At 36.5% G+C, this 19,634-nt stretch overlaps 1 protein-coding gene across 1 annotated transcript in view; it reads left to right on the top strand.

Annotated features, from left to right (window-relative positions):
* Positions 1 to 19,336, top strand: part of trip11 (thyroid hormone receptor interactor 11) — a 43,201-nt gene extending 23,865 nt beyond the window's left edge. The window contains exons 13-21 of the mRNA XM_028821828.2: positions 804 to 997; positions 2,696 to 2,859; positions 5,836 to 5,939; positions 7,958 to 8,057; positions 11,472 to 11,553; positions 13,021 to 13,135; positions 15,539 to 15,658; positions 16,862 to 17,006; positions 17,715 to 19,336. Of these exons, the coding sequence (XP_028677661.1) occupies positions 804 to 997; positions 2,696 to 2,859; positions 5,836 to 5,939; positions 7,958 to 8,057; positions 11,472 to 11,553; positions 13,021 to 13,135; positions 15,539 to 15,658; positions 16,862 to 17,006; positions 17,715 to 17,926 (1,236 nt within the window). The 3' untranslated portion in view covers positions 17,927 to 19,336. The remainder of the gene's footprint in view (positions 1 to 803; positions 998 to 2,695; positions 2,860 to 5,835; positions 5,940 to 7,957; positions 8,058 to 11,471; positions 11,554 to 13,020; positions 13,136 to 15,538; positions 15,659 to 16,861; positions 17,007 to 17,714) is intronic.
* Positions 19,337 to 19,634: the final 298 nt, after the last annotated feature.

Here is a 19,634-nt window from a genome sequence, read left to right on the forward strand (position 1 = left end):
ATTCACTGTGAGAACTCTCCCCCCGACCCAGGACAAAGGCAGACATGGAAATATCAGCAAGAAAGATATGTTAAGTTAAAGGAAAAAAACTTGCATGGGAAAATCTTGGGAATTCTGCAGCCACATAGTGTAATGTACTAAAGGCAGACTCACAGCAGACTTATGTCATTCTTAGGTTGAAAAGAAAGACTCTCTTTCTTGGTTATTGTCTATTTTATATCTATTGTCTATTACACAGGCCATTCCTGTGAGTAAACTTTAACAACACCGGTAAATAATTAATATACAAATGTACCAATTGAATGGTCAAACCTATGGTCAAATTGAAAAACAATCGGTTCTTAAACCTTAACTACATCAAAAAAGACTGGTAAAACAAAGACTGATCATTAAACCTTAAACAAGTTAAGTAATTTCAGAAATGTTAGTTTAGCATTTCAGTCTGTTCAGAAATTCAGACTATATGTCAAAGTCCATATAAGCCCTCTTATGTACATGCCTCCATCATTAGAATGGCACAGAAGAAATTTAAACATAATTCATGTACAAATGATGCAATATTTTCATCAACATAGAAGATGTCCATTATATCAAACTTTTCATTGAGAACAGAGATAACAAAAAAAAAAAATCATGAAGTTAAAATTTTTATTGGCCTGCAGTACAAACCATGTGGAGTAAGTAATATTTTTTTTTTTATAAGGTATTCCATTATTCTTGTCTGTGTAACTTTATTCCTAGTGTTTTGGATTACAGTGATGTTACTTTAGAAGTTCTGTCATGAAAAACATTCTTGAATGCAGTTACAGTACTTGAGGGACAAGGAGCAGCGGCTCGCACAAGAGCTTGAGCGTCTACGCAGCCATCTTATTGAAATGGAGGAATCCTATACACGAGAAGCAGTGGCTGCTGAAGACCGTGAAACTGAGCTTCGGAGGAAAGTGAACATCCTAGAAGAGAAGCTGGTTGCTTCCTCCAGTGCTGTCGAAAATGCCAGGTAGAAAGTTACATAACTACATCCTGTATCTGTTCATGAATCAAAACAAGATATTATTTAACAACATATGAGTTGGTTTTGACTGTAATTTATAAGCTTATGACACATTTGCTGGCTTGTCAAGATCAAAGCTTACCTGTTGTTTGTCTATTATGTTGTCATTAAGATGCTGGAGGTGAAAACTGTTGAAATAAGAACCAATCAATGCTTAGTTAAAATTAATTGTACTTCAATTAAACTTACATATGGTAAACTGGAAAACATCTACTTACAAAGCGTATATACTCGAGTATAAGCCGACCCAAATATAAACCGAGGTACCTAATTTTACCTACAAAAACTGGAAAAACTTATTGACTCGAGTATAAGCCTAGGGTGGGAAATGCAGCAGCTACTGGTAAGTTTCAATAATCAAAATAAATACCAATAAAATTACCGTACATTAATTGAGGCATCAGTAGGTTAAATGTTTTTGAATATTTATTTCAAAGAAAAACAGTAAACTAGCCCTGTAAGTGGAGAAGAGGGTCAGCAAAAACAATATGCTCTCTCTCTCTCTAGCTTTCTGTCGGGTTGGCAGGGGCAACGGGACCTCATTCGAATATAAGCCGAGGGTGACGTTTTTCACCACATTTTGGGTACTGAACAACTCGGCTTATATTCGAGCATATACGTTAATAGAAAAACTTAGTGTGTTAATTGTACTTCAGATAGAGAACATTCATTATACTCTGCTGGTTGCAGCCAGTCTCTGAGACAGTGTTAAAACAATTTTCCTCAGTTCTAAAAACATAATAGAAAACAAATTGTTTACAATAAATTATATACATTTATATTGAAAATGGGGAAGAAGCACACAAGCATGCACCTCAGCCTTCCCCAGCCCATTTTATTGTCTGTGATTTGCACATCATTTTCATAGTTGTCTGGCACAAGACAGAGTTCATATGTCTTTTTTTTTTTAGATACAGTGTAACCTTACCACAAGCATATTATGAGTGACACTTTACTATTCTGAAGTTAGTTAAATAAAAATAGCTTAATGAAAGTTTAATTTAGTGTCCTTTGTGTTTGCCCATTGAGATTAATTTAATACTTAAACATTGTCACTGTACACCTTTCATACATGCTGGATCATGAAGCAAGATATGGGGTTAAGGGGTAGGTTTGAAATAAGAGTAAGTATAGGAGTTTTATTTAGCTTGCACACACTGATCCTCACCACTAAATTGATTGATATTTGTGGTTGGGATATTAGCTGTGAACTTGTAGACTGGACATTAAACGCATTATAAGCACAATTTCTTATTACCTCGGCTTACATTCTAACAGGTTAAATTATTTCTCATTGAAGAATGTTTTTGAGCCTTTTCACATTTAATGGCTTTGTAACTCTTGATTTTGTCCTAGTTGGCATTCAAGTTACAAATAGTTTTTTTGGTATCTAAATATATTAATACTTATGTGTAAATGTGAATTTTAAAATATGATGAATAATATATTAGAGTGGATTGTCCACAAGCTGATTGTTCTTATTAGTGAAAAAAAATTGTCAACTTGGTTTATGCCTTAAATGTATAAATTATATTAAAAGTATATTTATATGTAAAAAGTGGATAACAAAATACATCACTATTAAACTCTCACATAGTCACAACCACAGAATACCATTAATTTTTATGATTTGTTCTTTTATAGTCAGCAAGCAAGTTTACAAGTGGATTCCTTACAGGAACAATTAAACATTGTCGTACAGCAGAGGGATGAGGCTTTAATTCATTTGAACATTTCCCAGGAGCAAGTAAAGCAGTATGCAGTGTCCCTTTCCAACCTGCAGATGGTGCTGGAACAGTTTCAGCAGGGTAGGTTGACACTTTCATTTCTGAATATTTTAGTTTTAAAGTTCCTTGAATTTAATTCCCCAGCTATCCAACCAGATGTTTTTACTTTCTGTACAATTTAAGGAAACGTGTATTTCATCCACCTTTTCTCTGTTAATATAAAGTTTGTATAGTCTTTTAATACTTTGACTGTTGCATTGATTGCATTGTTTTCAAAGTCAATAGGCAATCAGGATGTGTGATTTCAAAGAATAAGTTGTTGTGTAGGATTGTTTCCCACCCTGCCTTTTTGCCGGAGCTATGGCTTAGTGATAGAAGTGTTTATCTAGCAACCACTGGGTCAATGGTTTTCATTTCAATCCTGGGGGAATGCTGTGGCTTCAAGTTTTAGTTTTACCTAGCCTTACAATGGCTCTTTCTTCTAATTCATTGCATTGTTTAATTAGCTGTTCTATTCCCTGCTTATATTCTTTATTGAAAAATTAAGAGATTGACATTTGCAAGAAATAGCAAATGATTTATATTTTTTTAAATCTCCTGTCTTTTTACCCTTTTTGATTCACTTTTTTCTCTGTGATGTTTGTTTTATTAATTCAGTCCAAATATTGAAAGTTAATGACAAGCATTAAATGTTAAAGAAAAGCAGTTAGGTCAGTTTAGTATACACCTTTGTGCTAGTTAGTTTGCAAATGCTTAAGTAATTACAACAAAAGAAAAAAGTAAAATTGGTAAAATGTAAAAAAAAAAAAAAAAATTACAGTGCAAGACAAAAATACATGATAAATTTCTATTGACATTTTAACAAACCCAGACTGTAATTGCTCAATAAACTCCAACAGTCTAAAACAAGAAAAAGTTCAATAATATCATGCTATAGTTACTAACAGAGTCCAGTTAAAAGCCCAAATATTAGAGTACTTTGTGAGTTTTATTAAATTATAACTTTTGTTATAAATACTGAACGTATCACAATAGTTTTCTCACGGTAAATTTAGTGCTTTACTATTTTCTTACTTTGTTCTTAGTTAATTTAAAAAATTTTATGTATGTTGATTTTTAATAAGTCACTTAGAATAAGGTTTTCCTAATTAACAAAAATGTGGGACCACTTTCTTATTACCATATTACATTTAGTGAAATCAGTAGATTCATTTTTAAAACTTAATATGACCCACAGTACTCCGCTTAAAAGAATGGCAGCAATGTTCTAGTCCTTGGCCGCTCGCAAAAGGAGTTTAGCAGCAATAAAGGAAAAATAAATTTCTGTCTATAGGAGCGTCTAATCAGTAGCTGATCAGTTATTAGAATCTTTGTCTGAACGTTTCTTCTGTGCAGAATCCATCCATTATCCAACCTGCTATATCCTAACTACAGGGTCACGGGGGTCTGCTGGAGCTAATCCCAGCCAACACAGGATGCAAGGCAGGAAACAAACCCCGGGCAGGGCATCCGCCCACCGCAAGGCACACACACACACACACACACACACACCAAGCACACACTAGGGACAATTTAGAATCGCCAATGCACCTAACCTGCATGTCTTTGGACTGTGGGAGGAAACAGGGATAACATGCAAACTTCATGCAGGGAGGACCCGGGAAGCGAACCCGGGTCTCCTAACCGCGAGGCAGCAACACTGCCACTGTGCCGCCCTTGTTCAGAATTATAAGGAGAAATTTCAAATGCTTCTTTAAATAAATGCAAAACATTGGTTGATAAATGAATTTGCTGCTTTAAAATTGGAGAATCTAATCTGTAGTTCCGGTACTCTGTTGTAAGCAGGACTGGACACCAACTAAAAGTATTAGACTGCTACAATTTGTGGTGGTTCTTTAAAATATAACGTGTGTTATGTATAATTTTCTACTTTTTTTTGTATTTCGGGTTTTTGGTACACTACACTTAATAAACTAGGCATATTTCTTTAGTTATTCAGAGAATAATGATTCATCAAATTTATTTGTGTCTTGAGTGTCAAACCAAAAAGTTGGCCAATAATTAAAGAGAGTGTGAGTAATATTGGATGGACTGGCGTTCTGACCAGAATGAATGCAGCTTCCTTGCCAATGTAGGAGATCATAATGGAAGGACGAGGATTGCTTGATGTCCCAACCAATAGGTGCCAGTTCCTTGCCAGGATGGGAGGTCTGCTTGCAAGGAAAGAAGATCGCTGATCATCTTAGTTATGCCTTCCCATGTGCACATACTGTAATGGCATAATCCCACAAGTGGTACTCTAACATGGATACCTGCAGGACAGGCTGGGAATTACAGTCCCATGGAACATCCCTGTCAAGGATTTTGGGTGCCACCAAGAGAAGCAGCAGTGAATTGTTAAACCCTTCTTGAAGGGCTTCCATCTGACACGGAAGTGCTTCCAGTGTGCATTGCTGTGGCACTGGGAATACTCCTGGGTCTGGCATAAAAGAAGCCAAATTTCATACAGAGACTGGAGGAGGGTGGCTGAGACTGTATGGGAGGCATTGAAAGAGACAAGAGAACATATTTTACTATTCTGCTTTGGAAAAGGATTGGGAGGTCTAGGATGGTGCCGCGTAGTTGTGTCTTAGGGTTTAGGGACTCAGTGTTGCCCCCTTCTGGTCAAAAGAGAAAATAGCAGTCATTTGTTAAATGCATATTCACTTGGAATTCATTTATTTTCCTCTGATGAACAATGTGTAAAATTTTTTGGTTATATATCAAGTGTAAAGTGGTTCTGTTTTTGTTGTTATTATAGGAATGAAAGTGGTCCTTAATACCTTGTATTGTATCAATTCTCAACAAATTCACAATGTAGCATTAAAATGTATCTTGCCTGGATGGATGGGTTCAGTCCTCTAAAGTCCTTCTGCTTAGTAAAGTTATTTTAGAATTTCGGTAACTGAATGCAAAAAATGTAGTTCTGTCTTTGAACATAAGTTACGTACTGTTCTTTGTTTAATTGATAAATGTTTTCATATAGCTTTGGCTAATGCTTTGACTCCTTTTTTTCAGAGGAAAAAGCCATGTATTCAGCAGAAGTGGAAAAACACAAAAAAGAAAATGCAGAGTTCAAAAGAAGAACCGAAAAACTGGAGGACAGAGCGTCCAATCTACAGGTACAAGGGAGAAACAGTGAAGTTGGAAGGACTTTCGAAGTGAGGAAGATGAAGAGTAGGCTACTGTGTCATTTTCTTCCCTTCAGTATTGAGCACTGAACTGTAGTTTCAATTTAAACGGAAGCTCCCTTCATTTGTATGCATAAACATAACACTTTGAGACAGGAGTAGCCAGTCTCGATCAGCAGACATTTGTTCCTACCAGGTTGTTTATCATTGTTTTTAGTGAAACATGCTATTTTATTCCACCTTTATCATGGGTATTTTATTTTCTGGAAAACTAACAAAGTGTTTTTCATTGTTTTATTTTTTTTTTTCTGAAGCAGCAACTTAATGACATGCATAGTAGTGCAAATGTACTCCAACTCCCTTGTTTTCTGTGCTTCATCTTTAAATACCTACATGTTAAGAAAATAAACTGAATGGACTCTTAAGTACAAACATCCAAGAAAAAACAAGCATGTTTCTGGATTTTAAAGAGAAAAATGTACAGTAAACTTAAGTGAAGCACAAAGTCATTCTTCCTCTGAGACCTTTAAAAGAGTTAGTTATATTGTATCATACCTGATTACTCATCCATCCATCTATCAACAAAGCAGCTTCATCTTTATTTTTTCTGAAATTTAGCACCACATAACCGAGAGGATGCATGGTTGACCTCACTTTTATCGAGTGTTTTATGTTTGGTTTTCTTTAAAATGACCCCATAGAGTCCTTTCTAGAAAATTTCAGCTAATTCCCACTTCTTCAGTTAAAATTAATCTAAACTAACTTTATCAGTACTGGGTGCTAGGCTGTAACCCACACACTGAAGCAAGTTCTAGTCCATCTTAGGGGCCTACTTATACAAACCCACACTCATGCAGGATCAGTTAACCTAACTGGCACGTCTTTGCAATGTGGTAGGTAAACTGGAGTCCCCATGTAAAAACCTCATGCAGACACTGAACTGATGCAAGATATGTGAGGCAGTAAAACTAACCCCTGTACCCCAATGCCAACCAATAGTAAATCTTCCATCTATCCATTCATTTTCCTTACCGGGTAATCCAGGGCAGGGTTGCGTGGCAGCTAGGGCCCATTCCACCCATTTATCTGTCACAAGATAGGAACAACACCTGGACAGGGCAGCAATCCATCACATGGTGAACCCATGTTCATGTTCATGTTCAGGGGGGGTAAACGTTAATATTTAATATTATACATATTTATTGTTTTTTTTTTTAACCTGTATTATTATCATTCTTTAATTTAATATTATTTATTGTATCAGTATGCTGCTGCTGAAGAATGTGAATTTCCCATCGGGATTAATAAAGTATCTATCTATCTATCTATCTATCTATCTATCTATCTATCTATCTATCTATCTATCTATCTATCTATCTATCTACCTATCTACCTATCTACCTATCTACCTATCTACCTATCTATCTACCTATCTATCTACCTATCTATCTACCTATCTATCTATCTATCTATCTATCTATCTACCTATCTACCTACCTAATGCGAATCCTCCTAACCTCCTGCACATTTTCACCGCTACCATTTCACCACAGTAACACAAAATCATAAAACGCTAATATTTCATTAAAAACAATGAGAAAGTAGCCAACTTATTCTTTGCATTCAAATTAATGAGGTTGGAGCACAAGTTATTGTCCAGAGACTATAGCCTATTAAACCAACAAAATAAGAATTAGCAAAACAAGACATCAAATTAAGTTAGAAATTCAGGGTTGTTGTGAGTGGACTTTAATTAAAAATTCAGTAGAAATTAAAGCCATTACCAGCCCTAGTCTAAAAGTAAGCAAATGAAGTACTTGTTTGAGGTCAATGTATATAGAGTGAATCATAAAGAGCTGTATTGACTAAGCAATTCATTTAAGATGTTTCAGTAAGTCACCAGTACATTGAGATACATGCAAAGGGAGAATTAAGAATAGTGAAGGACAGGAGAGATGAAGCAAAAGCGTCGATGTATGACATTGAATAACTGTTTTTATTTATTCTAGGCAAGACTGGATGAAGCCAATGCTGCCTTAGACTCTGCTTCTAGGTTAACTGACCAGTTGGACCTAAAGGATGAGCAAATTGAAGAGCTCCAAAAACAAGGTGAATATTTGAAAAGAAGAACTTGGCAAAAATGATAGACATATGATGCAAAATTAAATTTTTATTGGCCAGGAAAAATGTCTAGTCACCAATTCCCTCCTCTGTAAAAAGTATGTTCAACTTAGTTGTGACTCCACTGTTAGTAACCAATAGTTTACCAAGTATTTTCAGATGTGAATATAAATCTTACACATCTGGAAAGTAGAAACTTTGAAGTCCAGCTTTTGTCATTTGTGTGGTTACAGTATTCCTTTACTGATTACTTAATCTCAGCATATTTATCCAAAATTGGCTAGTTATTGACATCTTCTTAAGAATCTGTTTGTGATCATGGAGCAAATAAGCTAATAAATATAGTTACTGCAAGTATCTTCAATTTCAAACCACTCCTTGTGTACCTGGGATGTGAATTGTCACCTTTGGCAATTGAACTCTTCCAAATTTAATATGAAATACTCTGCATATACCTCCTTCTTACTCAGAGAGAGAGAGAGAGAGATATTAGGAGCACACGCTGATACAGCGCATTGGTGCACCCACCACATGACAAACCAACTCCGAATCCCAGATTAGGACCAGAGTGCAGCCATGCAACGGGTGACACCTCAGCTCTACACTAGTTCAGATGTAATTGGAACCAATGTGAGTTTTTTTTATGGTGGCTGGAGTGCCAATTCTGCCACCAACCCCCATGTAGGCATGGAGGGCCTACATTCAGGGCTGGATGCAGATTAACGTCATATGGACGGAGCAATTGCTGGTTGAGGGTCTTGCTCAAGGGCCCAACGAAGAAGTCACTTTTGGCATTTACGGGATTCGAACCGGCAACCTTCCGATTGCCAGTGCAAATCCCTAGCCTCAGAGCCACCACTCCGCCCTCCCTCTTCTTACTCAGGTGTATTTAAAATACTGTATGAAGATCCATCCAGAAAAAATATTTTTAGAGGTAGTTATTTTAACAGCAAGTGCTTAATTGCTGGTGAAAATGCAATGTAGAATTTGAAGAAAGACAAATATTGATAGAATAAAACTAACAGGAATGTCTTGTGTTTTATGAAAAACCTAATAATATCTAGTGAGATGACTAGAACAACATAGATTTAATTCCCATGCCCCAGCTATTCCATGTATTTGTTAAATTTCACCAAATTCAAATTAATGGAGTCTCGATTAGCTGAAATTTTCATTCTAGGGTGTGCCTAAGAGTTTACCCAGTATTGTGTATTTTGTGATGGAAGCTGCTGCACGTTTTTGCACTTGGAACTAGTCATGTCTGCATAGCAGCATATTATAGCACCCCCTCTCCACTAATACTTTTGTCATCCTAGGTTATAACCTTGTGTACTGAGAAAGTACCACCTAGGTTGGCAGGAAATAATACTAGACCGGCTGAGATTTCTTAGTGAGTGTTAACACAAACAAATGACACAAAACCTGCTTTTCATGTCCTTTTTCACAATTTGTATCAGTTTTGTAGCTCTGTGAATTAGTATAATTTGAAAAGCCACTAGCATGTAAATTGTGCTATTCATAAATGATGCACATAGCATCAATAATTGTTAATTTCAACATGTCTAATGCAGCCAAATGTCTCAGTAATACTAAAAAATTGAAGCATTGTGTTAATTTTCCTTCAGAATTTCAAAAGATTGTGTCAAGTATTTTCAAATGCTCCAGTACTGTATTCTTTTTACCATATAAGCATTTTTATATAGTTGTTTTATTCTTAGAACCTTAAGTGTCTCCCTATTTCTAGTAATAATTCTAATAATAATAATTCTTTTCATTTATATAGCGCTTTTCTCACTACTCAAAGCGCTCAGCAATTGCAGGTTAAGGGCCTTGCTTAAGGGCCCAACAGAGCAGAGTCCCCTTTTGGCATTTACGGGATTCGAACCGGCAACCTTCCGATTGCCAGTGCAGATCCCTAGCCTCAGAGCCACCACTCTGCCCCTGGTCCATCTTTAGTTTTCCATTAATGGAAGTTCGATAACATACAAAAAAACTCATGGTAAAAATAGCATACACTGAGGGATAGTTATAACCATATATGATGGGAGCCAACAGCATCTGCCAACTGTAAAACTATAGATGACATATTTGCCTCAGTCATGATAGGCTGTAATGCAAAGGATAGTGTTAGATGAGTTAAAATAGGAAGGGTATTAAAAGTTCTTTACGAATACCCAGGGCTTTTTGTGTATTTCATTTGCATGCATGGTTTATTAATGTGTGGCAATGATACAGGTTAAATATGTATTTGTTTATTGCTTTTCTAAAGTGTATTGTATAATCCTGTAATTTTAAACAAGTGACAAGGAAAAATAACATTGTATAAACACAGTCTGTATCTTTACATCACTTAGCCATCACTGATATTGTGCTCTTCAGGCATTTAGGTAGAAGTGAGTATCGAGCATAAAAAAAGGAAAAGGCTGAATTAACCAGAAAATAAAAGACAATTATTGTCCCTTGGGTACTGCATCAAATTATACTTTGAGCATGTGCATAAGAAGAAAAATTGTTGAGTTACAGTTGAGTTTGCATTAGTCATGTTACAGATGGCTGTACGATTTATGTGCAGTAGATGCTTAACACTTTAAAATCCAGTATGCGTTTGCAAATCCAGAGTTGGCTTTGTCATTCAAGACACTGTTCATCATACGTAATAACTGAATTGCTAGATACCACAGCATTCAAATACTGTATTCAGGAAAAGAAAGAAAAAAATGTTTCTTTGAAAAATGAAACTAATGTATTCTTACAGCAGAAACATGATTCCATATTTTTTTTGAGTCTTTGTTTCTGAATGATGGGAGTCAGTTTATTTTAAATGTGAAACCACACAATTGGCTGAGTTACGTACTCCGATTGATGGTACCAAGTTACTATCAGTTTGCAGTGCAGTAGTGAATAAAATGAACATATAATGTAGTATTGCAGCTGTGGTCGAAGCTGGCTAAAACAAAGTAGTTGAAAGTCAAGCCTCACGTGTTCAGGAGTAATTTTCTTTGTTATATAACCCCCAACCCCCCTTTCTACCCTCACCATCTGTACACTATTTCAGTGGCAGAAGTTCAATCAATATCACCAGATAACCAGATGTGATTTTTGCCAGCCTTTTTGTATTACTTATTATAACCCTGGATAAGATTCAAGAATGCCAGACATCCTGATATAATTTGGCTTGTGCTGAGGTGGTGGTCACAAAAAGGGTGCAAGTCTGGGTTACTCGTTTCACAGGCACTGCTCTTTTTCTAAAGTCTTGCTAGCTTTGTCAGCATTGTTTTTTTTATTTTTAAAATATGTCATTCCCTTAATGGCACTTGGTCTGGGAGTCTCCTGTGAAAGGTATCTCAAGTGAAATAATGTGTGGTTCCAGCATGTGAAACATATTCTGTTTTTGCTTTCTAGTGGGCCTTCGACAGGAAATGCTGGAAGATGCTCAGAACAAGCTTTTGAATGTTTTGCACAATACTGAAGGGAAAATAGACAAGTAGGTACTCAGTGTTAACTGATAAATTAAAAATATCTTATTACTCTTGCACAACTTATAGCCCTTTAATAAATTTACTGATATGGCTGAAAAAGGTGTGACATCTGGTACATTCAATACCCTATCAATACCTGATTTAAAAGCGTTACATGTTTCTGTGATGATGTATGGGTATGTGTACTTGGATTATAAAATGCATTTACAAAAGCGGAAACTTGGAAGGAGAGAGCTAGTATGGCAGACTTGGATAAATATATTGCTTTAAAGCAAGAATGGCCTCCACAATCTTCTTTTGCACACGGATGGGAAGGACATTTTCTGTCATGGAGAGATTGAAGCTACTAGGTGTAGGTATATTAGTAAGGATCTATAAAGAGACACAGCAGCTGGTTCAGAGTAAATTGCAAATATACTCAGGGCAATTAAAAATTGCAGATGTGCTTTGAAGATAGGCATTTTAAGATATTAAATGAACTTTTTAGTTATCTGGTATAATCAGATAGGAACTTGGCTCAAATAAGAGTGCAGCAGCAACCATTGCCAAGAAGCAGGGACGCTATCAACAAGGTTTAGTGTCTTGAGAAAGATTTAAAATGGGTGAGCCAGCATTGCAATAATAGTATGCAGTGTGACATATTATGTGGTATTTATTAGTTCTTCTGTACAAACAATTACTGGGCAAGGGCTGTTTCTGCATTACAACTGCCACCACTGATAATGCTTAACTGTAATGGCTTTAAAATCCTAATTTTTGTCTAAGCAGGAAGAGATAGGGTCCCGTACACTTTTATTCTGTTAACCTGTCTAATGTCCCCTCTGTATCTCTGTGGACATCCTGCACTAGTCGTTTGGTGAAGTCTGGTTATAAAGCAATATTGATTATTGTTTTTCATCCTTAGTCCAGCAGTGGTTTTCCAACAACTAAAACTGCTGGTTCTATCTCAGATCTTCAAAAAGAACTGTTAACTCACACTTCTGACATCTGAGATTGTGATGCCTTCAGTGCTAACAAATGTTATGTTTTGCCTTTAACCTTTTGTTGTTTTATCTGGTATTCTCTGTTTGTGTGTATGAAAAGAGTTATCCTATATATGTATATTATCAGCCATGTTTGAGCCTTTTAGGCTATTAAAAGCTGTCTCAAGAAATGTGACAAGTTGTAACTTAACGTACTACATTAGATCAGACTTTCAGAGCTGTACCTGTGCTAGACCAGTCAGATTGTAGAGAGATAGATACAACAGAAAAAAAGCATGCTTTGTCTCTCGTTTTTGCTAAAAGATAAAAAAGGAAGAAATTTCCTGTGTTAGATTAGTATATGCAGTCCAGCTTTTCTACTGTTTATGAAGAACCTATAAATGCTTCCTAGTTACACCTAGATCATATTTGTTGACTCAGCTTTGCTAAATGTTTAAAGGCAGAGGTTGGCATTTCATATTGCATTATTCTTTTCTGTTCAAACTTTAGAGTCTTAATGAGGAATTTGTTTGTTGGTCAGTTTCATACTCCAAAAAGCAAAAGGCCTGAGGTTCTTCGATTAATGGGCAGTATTTTAGACTTGAAGAAGGAGGATATGGATGAGGTAAGAAAAATTCAGTAAGATGTCATCCTTGATAACTTTTGGGCTTACTCCAGAGCATCTCTTCAATACTGCATCTATTGATGGTGCAGCCAACTTGAAAATAATAAAAAAGTATAGTAATTTATCCAATTTGAGATTTTTAACCATGATCCCTAAGTCCTATGACTTATATCAAGGTGTGAAGAAAACTCAGTTGGATCAATATCAATTAACTGAGATAAACCTATGAAATTGAACATCTGAAATGCTGAGCTAAGTATTAATAATTGCAAGAAGGTTGGGTAGTATCATTTCTTACTAGTGTGGAATCAGGCATTGAAATAAGAAAACATCAACAAAACCAAGTTAAAAAAATTAATGGATTCTCATCTGTATGGGCAAGGTTATAAATGCCTTTTCACATAGATTCAAACTCTATAAATCTACGGTTAGACCATTAGTATACAATCAGAGGACATTTAAAACATTTAATGGCAGTAATCTTGCCAAAAAGTGGATGCCCCCCTAAAATCTCATCTAAGGCCACAGGAGGAAGAATAAAGCAGATTAAAGGTAATCATAAAATAACATTTACAGATCTATAAGCCTCCCTGGCTGTTTCAGGAGTATCATACATCAACAAAATGCTAAATTATAAATGCTAAATTATAGGTAGTATTTTATTATATTTGTCTGTCTGCCTGCATATCTGTCTATCTACCATTGTCTGTAAATCAATCTAAGAATGGGTCACCAGGAACAAGCCTTTTCTATCAAAAAGAATTAAAGCTGTCTTTCAAAGTTTACTGGCAAGTCTGGATTGGACACAGCGAGAGGACCCATGTTTCATGAAGAACTAACATAGCCTCGCACCAACAAACCCATGTCCCTAATGGAGGGATGTTCCTTGTATAGGGCTGTTTTTCTGACTCTGGCCCTGAGTAATTTGATATCATGGATTGTGAACTTGGCGTCCACCTAGTTTTTTTTTTTTTTTTTTTTTGAGAAATAATCAAGGAATTAATGAAAAGAGTGGTAGGCCTTATTTGAAAGCTTAAATTTGGCACAAACTACTTGCTTGGATAAGACAATGATCCTGAATATTCAAGTAAGCCCATTACAGGTTGTCCTAGGAGGAATGGCAAAGCTGAACCCCTAACCCTGAATCCTATTGAAATGATGGGACAAGGCATCCTTCAGATCTACAGAGCTGGTAGAGTTCTGTGAAGAGAAATGAGGACAGAATCCATCCAGCAAGATGTCAGAAGCTGATGATTGTCTCTTGAAGGTGACTCTGTTACGAGATTCCCACCAAAGGTGGTGAAAAGAATGAATTTCCTTTTTCATACCTAACTATCTGGTGATTTGTTTAATGTCATGGGTCAATAATTCACGCCTTCGAATCCCTTTTTATACGTGGGAAGGCTTTATTATTCATTAGCTATTCAGGTTTATATACTTTTTATATAATATCTAAAGTACTCTCCACCTTGAAAAGTTCACAGACTTTCACGCATGACTGTATATAACTTTTAGACAATTTGTGGTTGGCAGAGTCGTCCAAAAAAAAAAAAACACTTTACTTTAAAAGGCTAGTCTGTTTTATAGTGAGCCAATTGGGAATTTAATGGCTTTGACATCAAGTCTGGCATGTAAATGGTCTGTATTTTCACACTGGAGCTTATAAAAATAGTAATTAGCAATGAATAGCTCAAGAGATTTATTTTGACATTAGATTAAACTGTTTGCTTTCTGCTTTTCAAAAGCATGTCTGGTGAGCTATACATGGAGTGTTGAGTAGTGCGGCATACACTCTTAAGGAGGTTAATTAATCTGCACTGCAATTCTTTCTGTTCTCAGACATGTACATTGCAAGCAGAATGATGAACCTAGTGTTGGGATCTGAACCAGATGCTCCATGATGCATGAGTGCAGTTGGCATACTAAGCACTTTCCTGCTTTTATAAAGTATTTTTCTCTTGGAGATCTGTCTGCTTCTATAAATCTTTGGCGTCCGCCTAGTTTTTTTTTTTTTTTTTTAATTTGCTAAGGCTTTTTGCCAATAAGGCAGACTCAGGGGAGGAGCCACAGACCAACTCACCCAGCTGTTGTATCATAAACTGTTCAGCACTGTATTAGCTCCAGGTGACTTGTGCTACAAATGGTTCTCAGATGATGTTATGTGAGCAGCAGTTCTACATGCTGTCATTATACTAGTTTTGCACTTTTTAATTGTAATACTTATTGAAATAAATTTTCAACTGTTTTTGAAAAAGTTTCGTAATAGTTGGGAAACCCACCAAAATGCAGCTGTTAACAGCTTTCAAGGGGCAGACTTGTCTTTAGGAATGCTCACGTAATGTCTTTCTCACGTTCCCTCTTTCTTTCTCATTTTGTTTTATTATTATTCCCTAAAACATCCAGCTGTTAATGGAAGAGCACCGTGGTGTCACTGGTTGGATGACAAGCTGGCTAGGTGGTCGAAATGTTCAAAGTGTCCCCAACACTCCACTAAAAGGGACGTCTGCCTCATCATTCAACACTGTAAGTTGCTAGAGCTGTTAGACTCCTAAACACCTAAAAAGATTAGAAGTGGAAATCATATTATGTTCACCAAATGATCTATATCAGGGGTAGGCAACATCGGTCCTGGAGTGCCACAGTATGTGCAGGGTTTTGTTCCAACCCAGTTCCTTAACGAGAACTCAATTATTGCTGATGAAGCACATATTGCTTAAGTGACATTTTAATGCTTCATTTTAGTGGTCTCGCTTGTTAAGGTTCTCCAACCTTAATTGCTTATTTCAATCTTAAACTGCTGCATTCAGTGTTTTAATTGCTCCTTATTAGCAATAAGATGTAAAAGACAAAGCAGCCAGCAGTTCTCCAGCTAGCTTTTTTCCAATTACATCTGTGTGTGTTCATCATGCACGGTTTGATTTAATAAAACACTTAATAGAAAAATGTGACAGACTGAAAATGATCTGTTTTAGGCTTCAAATCATTTGGATGATATCCTTGGAAAGGAAAAAAATCTACGATATAAAAGCCTTACATTGCACAGACTAACAAGCCATAAAATTAAATAAGGTCTGAGATTGGCAATGATTGGTTTCTAATTAAGCAATTGGGTTGAATGAAAACCTGTAGCCACTGCGGCTCACCAGGACCGACATTGCATACCCCTGTTTTACATCTTATTGCTAATAAGGAGCAATTAAAACACTGAATGCAGCAGTTTAAGATTGAAATAAGCAATTAAGGTTGGAGAACCTTAACAAGCGAGACCACTAAAATGAAGCATTAAAATGTCACTTAAGCAATATGTGCTTCATCAGCAATAATTGAGTTCTCGTTAAGGAACTGGGTTGGAACAAAAACCTGCACATACTGTGGCACTCCAGGACCGACGTTGCCTACCCCTGATCTATATCATGAATCCTACTAAATATTGCCTAGTGTAACTTAGGACTAAATATTACAGTTAAAGGGTAACAGCATTCAAGACAGGAAGCAGTACTTTACAGAGAAAGTTTTGTGAGCCTTGTTCACGTTACCATGAAGCTGATACTCCATCTTTTATTAAATGAATATATGGGCAAACTGGGACAGCTGTTTAGTGATTATCTCACAAAAGTGGCAATATTGATTGCAGCTCTTCTTTGTAAACTTTACATTCTTAAGCATATTTTTCTCATCATGTTTTTCCTCAGAGTTAAAAACACTGATTTATTTCATGTCAAACAGTCTTTTTCAGAGATGTTTGTGAAATTTTTGGAAGTGGAGTCCAGACCCACACCACCACCTCCAAAGTTATCAGTGTTTGACATAAAGCCTTTGGGGGATGCTGTAGCAGGCAGGCCTTCTAGTGTCAGAGCAACTAATCTCGCAGGTATGTACGGTTCTGTTTATTTAAATTTATTGTATTTGTTTTAATTTACCCTTTGGGTCAAATCAAGTATTATGCATCTATCTGTCTATCCTTTCATTATATCAAATTGTGTGTTCCCAGTAGCTGAATTATTGAATCTAAAATTGTGCAGTTCCTACCCTAATTCACTGTGCTACCCAGAGCAGGCTGCCTCTGGTATTAGTTCTCCACTTATACAATTATGTAAATATTTCTGTGATTCTATATCTGTCAAGAGGCTTGAAATAATGTTCATTGTGGAAATACATAAATTATCTTTGGATGAAATTCACTGTAATGCAAAAAGTTAAATGTAATAAATATAAATGAAGTGTGGCTACTGTGGGTAAGAAGTTAGACTGTCCGCCATAAGGTTCCTCTTTCAGTTTCATCTACTACCTCACTCTGTGACCCTGATTTGTATCCATTTAACTTGTCCAATATGTAACTGGTTCTTCTGTAAGTTAAGCAGTGTTATTTGCTGAATCCTCCATTAAGAAGGAAGAACATACTATGCTCTGTAACATTCCAAACTGGAGCAGGTTATATTGGCTATTTTCATTTTGGTTGCTTCATTGAGATAAATCAGGATAAATTAATTTGCTTATGAAAGATAGTAGAAGTTTTTCTACAAACTTAGATTTTGTTTTGTGTTTTTATGACTGACTTTTTAACCCTTTTCAAAAACAGGTACAGCTGGAGCAGATAGACGGGCAGATTCCAATCCCTTTCTGGCTCCTCGTTCAGCAGCTGTTCCACTGACCACGAAAGCAACAGGCAGCAGTAGCACTGGACATCTGCTTATGAAGCCAATCTCGGATGCTCTTCCCACATTCACACCTCTTCCTGTGTCTCCTGATGCTAGTGCAGGAGCTGTGTTAAAGGACCTACTCAAAGAATGAGAAGAAGCACTTTATAAGTTTAACTTTGACCACAACACTAAAGCAGGAAGGGCAGTCCACATAACACCCTTGATGTGCTGACCCCATTATACTCTGTGAGCACATATGTGCTGCCTGTGCTGGCCAAATATGACATTTGCAGCTTGTTTTGCACTTCGGCCATCACACAGACCACAGCTTAAACCAGAAAGTGTCACCTTCTTATTTCTCATTTGACATCACAGCTGATCTTCTCTTTAAGTTAATGCTACTCAATGCCTTCCTTCAGTCATTTCCTCCTCTACCACCTTGTGAATCCATGACATGCATGGTAACAGCCAGCAAAGAAATTGTTGAAGTAATGAAGCCAAAATGTATAGAGAATTTGTCTCCTGATTATCTATTGTGGGTGACAGTATTTTTATGTCTCTTGCACGAAAAGGTTTAACTGTGGCCATGAGACAGATCTGGTTCCACTGTGATAAGTCCAATTAGAGTGAGATATTGTTTACTGCTATGGGCAATAAACCAGTTTTAAAGAGGCCATTCTGATGAGAATACATTCTTAGATTTCAGGTTTGGTTAAGCACTTATAAAAGATGTTCTCTGTCTTTTGCATTGTGTATGTAACTTATCCTGCCTATATGCAGGCAAATGCAATCAGTAAATCTGTTCAGGGTATTATGTGTGGAAAGAGAGTGTAGATGAAGTGACACCTCTCCTAATTTTTGGTATATCTCCTTGATATGGTCAGTCTCATGTTGTGCCTACTTAGTGTGGTTATCTAAAAAATGAGGTTGTGCAGAGGAAACAAGTGTTAATCAGAATAGCAAAATAATGTGGGAGAAGTTTTTATATTCAATATATTTATTTTGGTTATCATTGTTCAGGATTTAATTTTCCTTTCCACTTTATTTAAAGCCAAACTTCTTATCTGGCATAGCTGGAGACTGAGCTAGAGAAAGCTAGCAATTCAATAAAATTAGTGTATTTTTGATTGCATTATGACTCAAGCTGAGAATCCCTATAATTAAAGTGCCTAGTGAGGAACAATGTAGTTAGGTCACAGATGCTGCTGTCCCAGACACGTCAGAGAGCCCCAGGGCATACCTTCATTTGTATCTCTTTAGGCTGTGAGTATGATCAAGATAAGCGTGAGCTGAGTGCTGCTGAAGCTGCTGTGTGCCAGAGGACATTGTGCTTATCAAGTAACCCTACTTGTTCTGTTTTAGAGGTACAAGGAGCACTAAGGACACTTTGTAAACTTTACCCTAACCTGAGTGGGACAGAATGAGGCGGCACATGAGTCATGGTGCAGTGTGCCACATGTTTGTAAAATTTGTGTAGTGAAAGGGTGATATTTTGCTGGGTGGCTTTTAAAGCCTAATAATACTCGAGATGTAAATACAAATAAATTTTATTTGCACAGCATTCCTCCACTGCGTTCTCCTAATTGGTTGAGTTTATCATGCTGGTATGCTTGGATTTGAAACATCTGAACTTACATTTAACTACCTTCCTCTTCGAAGCCTTTTTAGCAGTTTTCATCATTTTGTCATAAGATCACAGCACCAGAAGCGGTTTCCCATCTGGGCTGAATCCCCCTCTCCCTTTCCAAGAAGGACAACTCGTCCAAGAATGAATAAGAGTAGGTGGAGTTTGTTATGCTTCCAGAATATATTTTCTGAATTCTTGAGAACTGTTGTAAGAAATCACTGAAATACTTGTG

Source organism: Erpetoichthys calabaricus, chromosome 16, assembly GCF_900747795.2.
Source record: "Erpetoichthys calabaricus chromosome 16, fErpCal1.3, whole genome shotgun sequence".
In the NCBI taxonomy this organism is placed as follows: domain Eukaryota; kingdom Metazoa; phylum Chordata; class Cladistia; order Polypteriformes; family Polypteridae; genus Erpetoichthys; species Erpetoichthys calabaricus.